This window comes from Microtus ochrogaster, chromosome 5 (assembly GCF_000317375.1).
Source record: "Microtus ochrogaster isolate Prairie Vole_2 chromosome 5, MicOch1.0, whole genome shotgun sequence".
Taxonomy (NCBI): Eukaryota; Metazoa; Chordata; class Mammalia; order Rodentia; family Cricetidae; genus Microtus; species Microtus ochrogaster.
The window spans coordinates 48,866,344-48,880,305 of NC_022012.1; the positions used below are offsets into that span (position 1 = coordinate 48,866,344).

The 13,962-nt window shown below is 49.6% G+C and overlaps 1 protein-coding gene across 1 annotated transcript in view; it reads left to right on the forward strand.

The window, feature by feature from the left end:
- Positions 1-2,833: 2,833 nt before the first annotated feature.
- Dnaja4 (DnaJ heat shock protein family (Hsp40) member A4) overlaps positions 2,834-13,962 on the forward strand; it is a 17,072-nt gene continuing 5,943 nt past the window's right edge. Inside the window, exons 1-5 of the mRNA XM_005347376.1 lie at positions 2,834-3,288; positions 3,611-3,749; positions 9,986-10,166; positions 12,646-12,750; positions 13,346-13,573. Of these exons, the coding sequence (XP_005347433.1) occupies positions 2,834-3,288; positions 3,611-3,749; positions 9,986-10,166; positions 12,646-12,750; positions 13,346-13,573 (1,108 nt within the window). The remainder of the gene's footprint in view (positions 3,289-3,610; positions 3,750-9,985; positions 10,167-12,645; positions 12,751-13,345; positions 13,574-13,962) is intronic.

Genomic DNA, 13,962 nt, shown 5'->3' on the forward strand with positions numbered 1-13,962 from the left:
CACCTCTCTTCAAGGTACTTCCTACTCCTTGGTGTCTGACCTTTGCCCCTTGGCCAACAAGTCCTTCTTGTCCCTTTCCCTACCAGACATGGCTCTTCCTTGTCAGTCTGTAAGAGGACTCAGGCCAGATTCCCTGGACGAGAGCTACCATGCTTGACTCCCCTCCTGCCCGGTCAGATAGCCCAACATCAGGAGTGGGGAACAAGGCTCATCCTGTGCCTTCTGCTTGGACGTGTTGTTTAAAAATTTCCCCATTTGGAAGAGAAGGTAGTGGAACTGGGCCCACATTTCCCAAATTGCACTGCTTTATGTACCACCAGGCTCACTTTATTCTTGCAAGTCAGTACTATCATCCTTATTCTCGCTAAGGAAACTGCATTGTTCCCTGAGACTGGGAAACCAATGCCATTGGCAATAGTTTTTTTTTTGGGGGGGGGGAGCAACCATGAAGATAAATATGTAACTGATAAAAGTTTGCATCTATAGCCTCAAATCCTCATAGGTGGAATTCTAGGAAACAGTTCAGATCATCAAAGTCTTTGTCAAAGACAGAAGCAGAGGCAGAAGGATCAGGGTGTTCAATGTCATTTCTGGTATTACAGCCAGTTTCAGCTGGACTCCATGAGTCTCCATCTCAAAAGACAAAGGCCAAAACCAAGATAAACAAAGCTAACGTTCAAAAATGTGTTAAGGACAGATTTTGGTCAGTAATAATTTTTGCAAGAATCCTGTGGGAATAGATTTTAACTTCTATTTGCATGAAAGTACCTGGACTTTTACAGAAAGGATGAGGGTGGAGGGAGAGGGACGAGAAGGGCTTCTTTGGGGCCAGGGAGTAAGAGATTTTAAAGGGTTGGGTGGTGTAAAGGAGCCTGGGTGGCTGTGTGCACAGGGACCAGTCAGGAGTCCACCCTCTGATGGAGACTGGAAGTCCCTAATCACAGATGTGGGCTAATGCTTCTCTGCCAGCCTGAGTTTTTCAGGCAGGAATTTTAAGGGAGGCTGGGGTCATCTTAGAGACATAGCCTTTTCAGATCTAGGCTCAGAGGAAAGTCTAGAGGTTCATAAAGAACATTTTTATCTGCATTTAGCTTAGATTTTTTTTAAAAAAGTCCAAGTTTTAAACAGAACTTGAGAGGAAAAAAGACAGGTGGATCTCTGTGAGTTCAAGACCAGCCTGGTCTATATGATGAGTTCTGGGACAGTCAGGGATACAGAGTGAAAAACCTTGCCAAAAAAAAAAAAAAAAAAAAAAAAAAAAAAAAAAAAAAAAAAAAAAAAAAAAAAAAAGAGCATCAGCACGTAATGGCTGAAGCAGGTGGGTGGTAAGCTCAGAAAGACTCACCTGCCTAAGAACACAGTTGGGAAGGTGCTGGGCAGCCGGCAAGGCAGCACACACCTGTAATCTCAACACTTGGAAGCTTAAGACCACAAGTTTGAGACCAGTCTGGGCTATAAACTAAAATAAACTAAGACCCTGTCTTAAAAAAGACAAAAAGAAAGTAATGCTGGATTTGTAACCAGGCATCCCTGCTACCCGAATTCACAGTCCAGTTCCGTGCCCAAGTTCTGCTCAGTGAGACACCTTCCACCCATACCCATCCTACCAACACCATTCATCTACACAAGAATGTGAGGCTGTCTGTTCCCAGCTCTGGCTTCAACCCTGGGCCCACCTGACAGGGCACCTGCACTCCGCCTGGAAGCTCTGCAATGTCTGGGATGTAGGTTAGAGTTTTAGAAGTTTTCAGATGAGCTAACATATGCCTGTAATCCCAGCACTGGAGACTGAGGTTGGAGGATCCCGAGTTTAAGGGTGGTCTAGGCTATGTTGTAAGACCCTGTCTCAAAAGCAACAGCAGTAACAAAAAACAGGAAAAAAAAAAAGAAAAATACAGGAGGAAACGTTTCCAAGTGATCCCTATGAACCAGGCAGGTTCTGGCTAGCTCTATAGACATCATCCTGTTTGATCCTTGTAGGTGTCCTTGAGGGATTTGAGAACTCGACAAAGAACAAGTCCCAGTAGTGGAGAACTAAGCACAGAGGCTGAGGTTCGTGTAGGAGAGAAGATATGGGACTGGGTCCCCACGTTCCTGGCCTCCAGCTCTGAAACTGGCCAAAGGCAGCTACTGCTCTCCAGGAGCAAGATCGAGAGGGAGAAAAGCCATGTTCCTGAACCACGTTCCTAGGAACAGAAGCTAGTGGCCTGGCTTAATTTCTCATGGGTATTAAGTCGTTTGTATCCCTATGGCACGCATATAAGAGGAGCTTCAGCCGCCAGATCAAAACCTAGGTCAGAGGATTCCAGGGAGCTGGAAGGACGGCTTCCTCTCCTAGGTAGTGTAGCACCAACAGAACCCTAGGTAGCTTAGGCCAGAGGGGCCTGCAGTCTTCTGATAGCGCTGCAACGGCCGTTCCACGCCCACAAATTTCAGTAGTCACGATCATGACACCCGTTGAGAGCAGCCTAGAGAAGTTGAAGATTGGACTGCCTGGCCTTCCTTGTCCGCTTCGGCACCCGTTACATCCGGACTACTGGACCCACTAAGTGTGGTTCTACCTCGGTCGTTTTGTGCACTGATATGTTGGGGAAGGGGATACCCACTCCTGAGAAAAGAAGGATCACTGCCCATCCTTGAGAGACTTGGGAGATGTCACTGCTCACATGTAACAGACGTCAACACTGCTCACAGCAGGGAGACGTCACTCCTCACCCTTGGGGTACTTATGAGGTTTCCAGCTGTGGGCAGTAGAAAGACCAGTGCCCAAACTCAGGTAACTTGAAGACCACTGTTCACACCTGCAAAGGCTAAGGGTCATCCAGCCTTCAAGATGCCTAGGGGGAAACAGCAACAGCAGGATCTCGACACCACCACAGAGGGCAGCCATCCCCAACCCCCTCAAAAATGCAACAATCCGAGGCAGGCCCCAGAGCACACCCCTGCAGTGACCGAACAGAAGGCAGCCACACCCCGGAGCAGAGGCCGGGTGGGGCCGGCAGCACTCTCACATCCATTCCAGTCCAAGCTCCCCGCCCAGGGTTCGCGCCCACGAGGTCCTCCTGCAGGCCAGCGGATCCCAGAGAGGGTCAACTCCGCGGACCCACGCAAGGGCAAGGGGCCGGCCTCGGGGCGGCGTGACAGTCGGCAGCGGGCACCCTCTACCCCGAAACCGGAGCCCTCCGCCACGAAGCCCGAGACCCCCACCATGGCCCGCGGCGGCAGTCAGAACTGGAGCTCCGAGGAGTCGGACGGCCAGCCGGAGGAGCAGACATCCGAGGAGAGCGGGTGAGCGCGCGCGCGCCGGGCTGGCCCGAGAACAGAGCCCAGGAGCCGCCGGAACCTCCGCGAAGGTTCTGGGTCTTTGTGGCGTCACGCCTCCTAGCGGAACCTTCCGCCGGCGCCGAATAAAAGCCCGCGGCGGAGGCGCCGGCGGCTCGAGTGCGGCTGTGCCGGGCGCGCAAGTGGGTCCCGGGCGCACGCTCGGGACAGAGCCCCGGGAGCGGCGGCGACCGAGACGGTGACGCGCAGGCCGGCGGCGGGGGCGCGGGCCGGGGGCCCCGGGGGCGTCGGGGACGCGCTGACCCGCCTCGCCCGCCCCACCCCGCAGAAACAAGATGGTGAAGGAAACCGAGTACTATGACATCCTGGGGGTAAAGCCCAGCGCGTCCCCGGAGGAGATCAAGAAGGCCTATAGGAAGCTGGCGCTCAAGTACCACCCGGACAAGAACCCGGATGAGGGCGAGAAGGTGCGGGGCTTCGCGGGGCGCCGGGGTCACGGGAGGACCCGGGCTGTGAATTATTGACGGCGAAGCGGAGGCTGTCTGCAGGCGCCGCGCCAGTCTGAGGGAGGCCGCGGGGCGCGGTCAGTGGGGGACACCTAGCCGGCTGCGACTGGTGCGGGCTGCGAGCCCCAGCAGCCACTCTACAAGTGTTTTTGGAGCCTCTGCCTCCCGGCTGTGAGGACCCTGGTGGGCTCTGGCACTGACCTGTGCGAGCCCAGCTCTCACAACTCCTGCTGGCATTCCTGTGGGAGAGGACGCCAGCAAACCAGAAACCCCGGCACTGGTGAACAGAAGCTGCGTGCTTGGTGGGCATGGCTGGCAGCGAACTACTTTTGTGTTTATATTCCATTTGTTGCATAAGCCCTAGGGATGAGTTTCTGTGATCTCAGTTGTACCCTAGACAAACCCAGTGTCCCTTTTGAGAGGAAATGAGTGGATGTGATCTGTGAGGCCACCTCCTGCCTGTATCCAGTTTTAGGACACTGAATTGTCACTTTTTTGGTTGTTGTTAAACAGGGATGCAGAAGTCTGTAACCTGACACATCTGTTTATAGTGAGAACTCCGGGTTTCCTGTGACAAATGACCCGCAGTTGACCATAAGTACCTACAGATAATAGGCTGAAATGCCCTGCGTATTAATGACCTAAATTAAACCTTTCGTCCTGTTTACAGAAATAAAACATTCATTTTGTTCCCAAAGAGGACATGCCCCACCTGAATAGGTGACTAAGTGTACCAGCCATTGTAAGGAGAGCTGACTAGCTATCCGGTTTTTTTTCCCCTTCACATTTGCTATTTAAAAAACGAAAACAAGCAAACCAAAAGGGGGAGCAAAAAACTTTTGGATGTCCCAGATGAGTTTGGGGGTGAGTGCCGTGGTAGAAGCTGATAGCAGTGGCGTCCGGACCGCTTTTGGAGCCACAGTCATCCATCCCGTCTAGCATTTAGATCTGTGGAAATGACACTTGGATCAAAGTGCCTGTCTGTCTTTGTAATTCCAAGCTGGAGCAGGCAAGCTTCTTAAGGAAGGCTGGCTGTTGGCGGCAATGATAGAATATTTATATTTAGCCACATGTGCCGAACGTGGCTGTCACAAGTTTCAGGCACTTCGCTGTAAGCCTGTTCTACCCGTTTGTGTGCTCCGGTCTATATTTAGGTGGCTTACTGTAGCTTTTAACATCACCGGCATTGTGTCAGTGATTTGCACATGTATTCCCTCAGTTCCTGGTTGTCTGTCGCTGCCATTTTTCATTTTCTTTGCCTGAGTGTGTATTTGTGCACCACGTGCCTGCCTGTGGTGCCCTTGGAGATCGGATGTTTGGTCCTCTGGAACTGGAGTTATAGACGGTTGTGAGCCTACCATATTGGTGCTGGGAATTGAACCCTAGTTCTCTGCAAGAGTGCCCAGTGCTCTTAACTGCTAAGCCATCTCTCCAGCCCTGCTGACAGGCTCCTTTAAGGAGAGCTTCTAGGCTTCTGACATCATGTTCAGCAGGCAGCTTGGAGGAAAGCCTTCCACTCTGGCTCCAGTCACATCACATTCACCAAGCAATTCCCCATTTGCATACTGTTTGAGATGAGGGTGCATTTGGTGTGGTTACATTTGCCCTCTTCACATAGTACCTACCTGCCTGGGCAGGTCATTTGCCCTTTGTTTGAAACGAATATTTGTTTATAGCCAGGTATCCAAGTTAGTATTAAATAAATCTTTTACACAGTGAGAAGGGGCAGGTCCATCTTTTTTGCTGGGAGTGGAGCAGTGTGTACCCACTTTTGGAAATGCATCTCCCTCTCTACTTCCCACGAGAGGGTGATCCATTTTTTTTACTTCTTTTCTAAGACATCTTGGCAGAGGTTGCTCCTGACCACAGACTGGCTGACCAACCCTCATCCCTATCCTACCATGATTTACCTTATTAGTCTTGTGCATGTTCCGCATGAGTGGGTGGGTGGGGGTCTATTCATGCCTGAGGTCAGGAGAAGAAAGACTTTAATTCTGTAATTCCACATGTATGCAGGAGCGTTTCCAGAAGTAGGGGGAAAGCCAGAGTGGAGGAGGACTGGGAGGAACTGTGGACTGCGGAGCAGCGGGGCTGAGGAGACCGGGGACGCAATCTGTAGAAACTGCTAGAGAGATCCCAGGAGGCTCCTTCACTCCATCACTCATCACACAGCTTCTCCTGTCCTGGGATGTGCTGGGCACACCATGCCGACTTTTCCAGGTCTTTCCCCCAGGTTTTTGTGAGGATTTTGTGTGTAGTTTTGGACTCCTTTATATGCTGTGGGTGGGAATTTGCTGGGTTTTTTTCACCTAAGTTTGTCACTAGATTATTAAGGTCGTCCTCACAACTAGACGGAGTCTGTGCTTTCCCACCTTGTCCTGGGACAGCTGGGAAGCCCTCAGTGTTGGTCTTTGTTTTCTGCTCTGTTGTCCTGTGTTGCTAAGCAGTGGGCAGTCTGTGTTTGTCATCACTCTGCCCTGCATGGAGTCTGTGCTTGTTCTAGCTGCAGTTGGTTTTCTGCAAGACCCAGAGGGGCAGGCCAGCAATAGTCCCTTTCAGGGATGGCTAGAGGACATCATTTATTGAGACGTGTCTGGTCCTTTGGCCAGTTCCATTGTAAATTTTAGTTTGAGTGACAGGTTTTCAAGATAAAGCTCTTGGCAAACTGTAACTGTACAGAGTTTCAGAGTATGAGCTGGCCTATAGCTCAGTTGATAAAGTGCTTACCCAGCATGCACAGGGCCCCAGGGTTTGGTGCCCAGTGCCACAACAGCCAGGTGTCATGGTATATGCCTGCAATCCTAGTATTTGGGAGATAAAAGCAAGTGGATCTGAAGTTCAAGGCTATTTTTGCTATATAGTAAGTTCTTGGGCAAGCTGGGATTTGTTAGACGCTGTCTTAAAGAAAAAGGAAAATCTAGGAAGTTTCAGAGTATAGAAGAAAAGCCACTCAGAGCATGCCTGGTCCGACTGGGTGTCTCTCCAATCACCCCCACCCCCACTCACCCTTCCTTTTGTTTCTGATCTCACTTTGTTACAGTCTCATCCAGCAGTGCAGATGACTTCATGGCAACCCTCCTTCCTCAGCCTCTTCGGGTGCAGGGACTATAGGATGAGCTAAAATACCTGACTTTCTTTTTTTCTTCACTTAATAACTTATCATAAGCTATGTGGCTCTCAGAGCCATCTCTTAGCTGAATTACATGAAGAGTCTATGGTAAAGATCAAAGAACCCTAGTCCCAACTGGGAAGAAAGGAGACCTTCGTAGGAGCTGAGTTAGACCTGGAGTACGGGGTCCCCAGAGGTAGGAGGACCTCTTACCAGCATTTGGGGCCTCTGTCCCATCAGGTCTGACCTGCAGTTGAATCCACCAAGTGACAGGGCAGTTCTGTTCATTCTTCAGTCTGTCTGTTAGGTCCTAGCCTCTTTGGGGCATTCTGGGTACTTGGTGAGTGTTTTAGTAGGCCCTCTCCTGGAGCATCCTTGCTTTCAAAGAGACCAGAAGCCCCAGGGGCAGGCAGCCTAGTTACTTCCTGACCTTCCAAACTGTTTACAGAACCCCTGTCTCAGGTTGGTGTGTTTTTATGGTTTTGTTTTGCTGAGGAAAGCAATGGTAGTGGGTGATACTTCCTTGAAAAAAAATTATAGGAATTAATTTGTCTAAAGATCTAACTGCCAGGTGTATGATGCTGATGGTTTTGTGTGTTAGCATGGAGGTGCAAGCATGCCACAGCCTCTGGTGGGGAGGGGAGACAATTTTTGGAGTCAGTACTTGCTTTCTGCCTTGCTTTTGAAGCCGCGTCTTTCTTGTTTCTGCTACTCTGCAGAGTACTCCAGGCTAGTTGGCCCTAGAGCAACCCCTGTCTCCTCCCATAGTACTGGAGGATTACAGATGCACACCACAACAGCTTTTGTGTGTGCTCTGGAAATCTGAACTTGGGTCATCAAGTTTGCATGGTAAGCACTCCCTCCTGGGGGCTGCAGAAATGGCTGAGAGGTTAAGAGTGCTTACCATGCATGGGTCCTGGCACCCAGGTCAGGTGGCTCACAGCCCCCTGTAACTCCAGCACCAGGGAGATCCTTATGTCCCCTTCTGTCCTCTAGGGGAGCCTGCACACACATAGGGATATGTAACACACACACACACACACACACACACACACACTTCTGTCCTTCAGAGTAAAAATCAGCCTCAGGAGGGCCAAGAGCCAACCTCATTTATTCATCTCTGAACTTCCAGAATTGAGCTCTTCATTTAGTAAATATTTGCCAAATATCATCCAAATGGCAGACACAGTTGTAGGCTTAGGGATGCCCTTAGTACTCCCAAGATGACAGAAATCATGTCTTCATGGGGTTTCTCTCACAGTGGGCCATAGCAAGAGTAGTAGATGGTACAGTGAGGCCGGGTGGTGGTGGCTCACGCCTTTAATCCCAGCACCCAGGAGGCAGAGGCAGCGGATCTCTGTGAGTTAGAGGCCAGCCTACAAAGAGAGTTCCAGGATATTCAGAACTGTTACACAGAGAAACCCAGTCTCAAAAAAAACAAACCAAAATAAAACAAAATAAAAAATAGATGGTATAGCTTGATAGAAAATATTGCCTTGGTAGGGCTGAGAGACCGCAGGTGGGCTTGCAGCGTGAAAGCTGGGACTTGTGGGGTTGGGCTGGGAAAGGAGGCTTCCAGCAGAGACAGGAAGACCTGTGCTTGTCACAGGGACCCCTGGGGCACATGGTTCAGTTTCAGAAAGAGCAACGAGGCTGTGGACCAGAGCCAGAATTGGGATCAGGAACTTGGAAGATGGAGGCAGGAAGACTTGTGAGTTTGAAATCATCCTGGGTGACAGTGAGTTCTAGGCCAGCCTGTGCTACAAAGTGAGACCATATATAAAAAACAAAACAAAAACAGCAGAGGCCGGAGAGGAGAGGAAGGCAGAGTTGGGTTGTAGATGGCAGCGAGGATGGTGGCCTGGTAGGGTCACAGTTCACAGGCTTGGTGCGGAACAGGCTGAAAGGAGCCAGGCCACAAGGTGGCAGAGGACAGAACTGCATGTTTTAGTGTATGTCTTATTTTAGGAAGGTGCGTATACTTAAGAGAAGAATGTGACTAGAAACATACCCTCCACAACGACAAATAAATGGTCACATAGTTGTCCATGCTAGAGCTTTTGTGAATAATATGCAGTTAAATACTGCATGCAGCATACTCTCCCTGGGAGAAGGACACCACAGTAATTAGCAAACATGACTTTCACATGGTAACATATTTAATATTTCCCCATTTGTTCCAAGAGCATCCTTTCTAACCATTTTTCCCTGTGTGTAATACATCCCAGAATGAACCTGTGTTTGGTTTATTTAGTTGTCCTGTCTTTTAGATTTACAGAATGTCTCTCCCTCAATTTGGGTTTCCTAGTTCTTTTTGTTGTTTGTTTATTTTTTGGGTTCTGAGACAGGGTTTCTCTGTGTAGCCCTGGCTGTCCTGGAACTCACTCTGTAGACCAGGTTGGCCTCGAACTCAGAGATCCTCTTGCCTCTCTGCCTCCCTAGTGCTGAGATTAAAGGCGTTCACCACCACTGTCCATCTACTAGTTCTTTCCTTACAGTTGGCTTCTGGTGATAAATTTTTGGCAGGTGTGCCACACATGGGGTACTATGTCTGTCACCAAGTTCAGGAGTGGCGGCTGGGGGAATAGCGCCACAGGAATTGCTGACAGGTGAGACAGGTGGACATCTCCCCCATGCCCGCCAGGATTGTCGGGCAGGGCCGCGAGGGGCAGTGTAGATCTACGCACAGCAGCTGCCATGCCAGCAGGTGCTCACAGATGGCTGTGGTTGAATTTCACACCTGTAAACTAGGAAAGTGGTCCCTAGAGCTGGAAACCCTGGGGACCCGGAGCCCTGGGCTGCAGCCATTTATAGGGGTCTCCTATCTCCAGGGGTACCCCATGTCTTCTAGCTGGTTCTGCCTGCGTGGAGACAAGTTTTCCCCCCTTCCTATTTCTAACCCTGTTCTCGGAACAAATTTCTTTATGATGTTTGTCCCTTATGTCCCACTTAAAAAAGACAGCAAATATGTAGACTAATGGCTGGAGGGACAGGCTTTTGTGATTACATTTGGAGGTAGGCTTGCATATAGGAAAATATCTCAAACCTCTCTGGGACTCATTTTAAATCTCTCATTTTTTTCCCAAAGTTTAAACTTATATCCCAGGCATATGAAGTACTTTCAGATCCAAAGAAAAGAGACATCTATGACCAAGGTGGAGAACAGGCAATTAAAGAAGGGGGCTCGGGTAGCCCCAGCTTCTCTTCGCCCATGGATATCTTTGACATGTTCTTTGGTGGTGGAGGACGGATGACTAGAGAGAGAAGAGGTAAATGGTTTTAACTTAATTTTTCCCATTTATTTGTGTGTGTGTGTGTGTGTGCATGCATGCACGAGCAGCGGTGTGTGTAAGACAGAGACAACTTGCAAGAGTTGCTTCTCTCCTTCAGAACTCAGGTTCTCAGGCTTGGTGGTAAATGCCCTCACTCTCTGAGCTGTCTTCCCAGCCTGTAATGTTTGTGAACATGTAAGCAAGCTTTATATTGTACATGCTGCAGGAATCGAGATGTATGCTTTAAAGGGGTGTGCTTGTGGTATTTGGGAATTTTTAAAATAGTTCTGAATTTTAGTGTTCAGGCTGCTGGAAGCTCTTGTGTGTACCTTTCCAGTGTTCCACATAAAAAGAGGGGAGGGATTATAGACAGGATAGAGGGACACGCGTACTGCTAGCATCCAGGAGGCCGGGGTAGGAGTATCACTGAGTTCTAGGCCAGCTGGAGTTGCATAGTGATACCCTTGAAAGGTCAAGTCAATCTGTTTTGGATCAGGCACCAAAGTGTCCAAAGGGACAAAATTGACCCCTCAGTGCTTAACAAATCTTCTGTCAAGAGTGGCCCTCTTCCCTCCCCCCACCACTTCTCACCAGCTCTTGGGCCCCATCCCAGCCAGGGCCTGTAGGCTCTCTCATTACTGTGATGGGACAGTGCCCTGTTCAGGGTGGCCTCATACCCAGCCAACATCAGGTTTTCTAAGAGACAGAGTTGACCTCTGTTTTAAAATCTTTGTAAAATAAATAACTGTTTCAAAATCCATTCTGGTTAACAGCTTCAACCCCAGGAGGTAAATGAGCCCAACCCCCTGCTGCCTTGGGTTCATCTTCCCCTTACCCTCTTCCTCCCCCATACCTCCTTTCTTTTTGAGTTAGGGTTCCATGTGTCCTGGGCTGCCCTCGAATTCCCTATGTAGCTGGGGGATGATCTTGAACTTGTGATCCTCCTGCTTCTGCCTCCCAGAGCTTGGTGTACGCTAGATAAATCACCCTGCCCACTGTGCTCCATCCTCATCATTCTCTCCTCCTCACTGCCTGCCAGCAGTGCCTGCTGTGTTGTTGAATTCTCCCCGGCCCACAGCCCCTCCCCTGCCAGTTCACTGCTGATAATCCACTTTGGATCCTAAAGCCATATATACAGCCAGGCTGACTACACTGCTAGATAAAATCAGGAATAATGATGTGTCCTTCATTAGTTTTAAGATGTGTGACTTTGGTCCGTGAGAAACCCTGGGTGAGTGTATTTGTTCTCACATTATAATTGGCCTTGAACTTTAAAAAGCATGGGTGTCGATTCTGTGCACACAGTGTTCTGAAAATCACAGTGTTTATGAGGGAAAATCTGTCCCCGCCTCTGGGTGTTCTGCCTGCTCTTGTAATTGACAGTGTGGACATGATTAAAACTCCGGGCATTCTCTTGCCCAGCTCCCTAGCTGTCCTGAAATAAAAAGCTTCACGCCCTTAATTAAGTCATCTCTCAAAGTTGGCAGCCAATAAACCAGGACACCTTGTCCTAGTGACACCCAGAACACCTGGGTAGCAAGGAAGGTGTTGCTGTGCTGTCCCTGGGAGCAGGTGTACTGCACCCTGCGGGCTAGGCTTCCCCCCCCTCCCCCCATCCTGCATGCAGGTATAAGATTTGGACAGAGAAAGCACTGCTGCTTGGCCATGAATGCAGGAGGGCTTGGAGAGTAAGCAGCCTGGTGCCCGTGCAAGAGTCAGTGGAGGAGACTGAGGAAGGGCTTGTCCCGTGAGGATTTCATGTCTCCCTGCCCTCAGATGTGCTCTCAGAAAACAGGTGGAGGCTTTTTGACCGGTGGAAGTTCTCCATCTTGGCAGGGCACCTGGAGGATGGGTTGGTTGGATGCTGAAGCCTTACTTCTCTGGGGGAGGAGGGGCTTGGCCCCAGCTCTGAGTATTGGGGACTTGTTTTTTACTCTCTGGGCTCTTTTCGGGCCCACCACCCAGGTCCCAAATAAGTCACACACACAGACTATTTCTTTCCTATGAATGCCTGGCCTTAGCTTGGCTTGTTTCTAGCCAGCTTTTTTTTTTTTAAACTTAAATTATCCCATCTACCTTTTGCCTTTGGACTTTCACTTTCCTCTATTTCTGCCTATCTTGTTTTACTTCTTACTCAGAGGCTGGCTGGGTAGCAGGCCTCCTCTTTTCTTGCTCCTTGATCTTCTCATAGTTCTCCTATTTAGTTTCTCTGCCATCCAGCCCCGCTATTGGCCATTCAGCTCTTTATTAGACCAATCAGTGTTAGATAGGCAAAGTAACACAGCTTCACTGAGTTAAACAAATACAGCACAAAGAATGCAACACATCCTTGCATCATTAAACAAATGTTCCACAGCATTAAACAAATGTAACACATCTTCAACTAATATTGTGCAATAGGGACTCCGCAAGGGTCATGATGTATAGTAAGGCCGTGGTCAGATCAGTCCGTAACTGGCTCTCTCTCCCTTGGCAGGCAAGAATGTCGTGCACCAGCTGTCGGTAACTCTGGAAGACTTATATAATGGAATCACTAAGAAACTGGCCCTCCAGAAAAATATAATCTGTGAGAAATGTGAAGGTAAAAACTAATTTTGGAATGACTCTCACACTCAGATCTCAGTTTCTACTTGTTTCCTAGCTCAGAGAAAAATAATCATCTTTTCAAATATGGGGGCCAAGCAGAGTTTGGAAACAGGGAACCCTGCAGTCCCACTTGGGACTGCACCTGTTTGAATGTTTCTATTTTTCTGGGTTGAACAGCTATTCAGTGTGTTGATATTTATCCTAAAAGTTTCAAAATCTGGACATTTCTCCTAATGTGGGGGTTGGTGGTTTCCCTGTGAAGGGTGCAGCAGCAAACATCAGCTTTCTTCTGCCATCACAACGCATGAGGGAATGTGCCTGTGTCCCAGTAAAGCCTTATTTAGGTTAATATAATTCACACAAATGTTGTCCCACAGAGAGCTAGTCCAACTGTGACAGCCTGCACTGATGACTTGGGTCCTGTAGTTCCCTGCATGCCATGCACCTGTGGCATGGGTGTGAGCGCCCTGGAGAGGCTCTGCCTGCCTGTTCCTTCCACACAGCCCCAAGGCGGTGCCCAGCAGGATAGGCGGCTCCCCGCTGAAAGGAACGCAGCTCTCCTGCTTGTTGTCTCCCACCTCCCTCTGCAGGCATTGGCGGGAAGAAGGGCTCCGTGGAGAAGTGCCCCCTGTGCAAGGGGCGGGGGATGCAGATCCATATTCAGCAGATCGGGCCGGGCATGGTGCAGCAGATCCAGACTGTATGCATCGAGTGCAAGGGCCAGGGCGAGCGCATCAACCCCAAGGACCGTTGTGAGAACTGCAGCGGTGCCAGAGTTATCCGCGAGAAGAAGATTATCGAGGTACACGTGGAGAAAGGTGAGGCTGCGCGCTTAGCGCTGTAGGGCTCCCGCGCTAGTCATGGCATCCATGGGGTGTCAGGGATGTGGCTCTGTGGCAGCATGTTTACCAGACAAGGACTGCCAGGAGTCCCTTTCCAGGGCATCTTCCTATGACCTTCCCTGGCCTGAGGAAGGACCAATGAGGTCACAGAAAAACTTTTAAAAGTTTTCCCAATGAAGCCTTGACTTCAGGATTGTTCAACTGCCCTCACCTGTCCTTCTCAGTGTCCTTTGGAATCTTTTAAAGTATTTCTTCCCAACAGCTTTTATTGCTCACTGGGTGCCAGAGTTTTTAAGGTTTTTGGACCTGTCTCCCCCTACACACACACACACACACACACACACACACACACACACACACACACA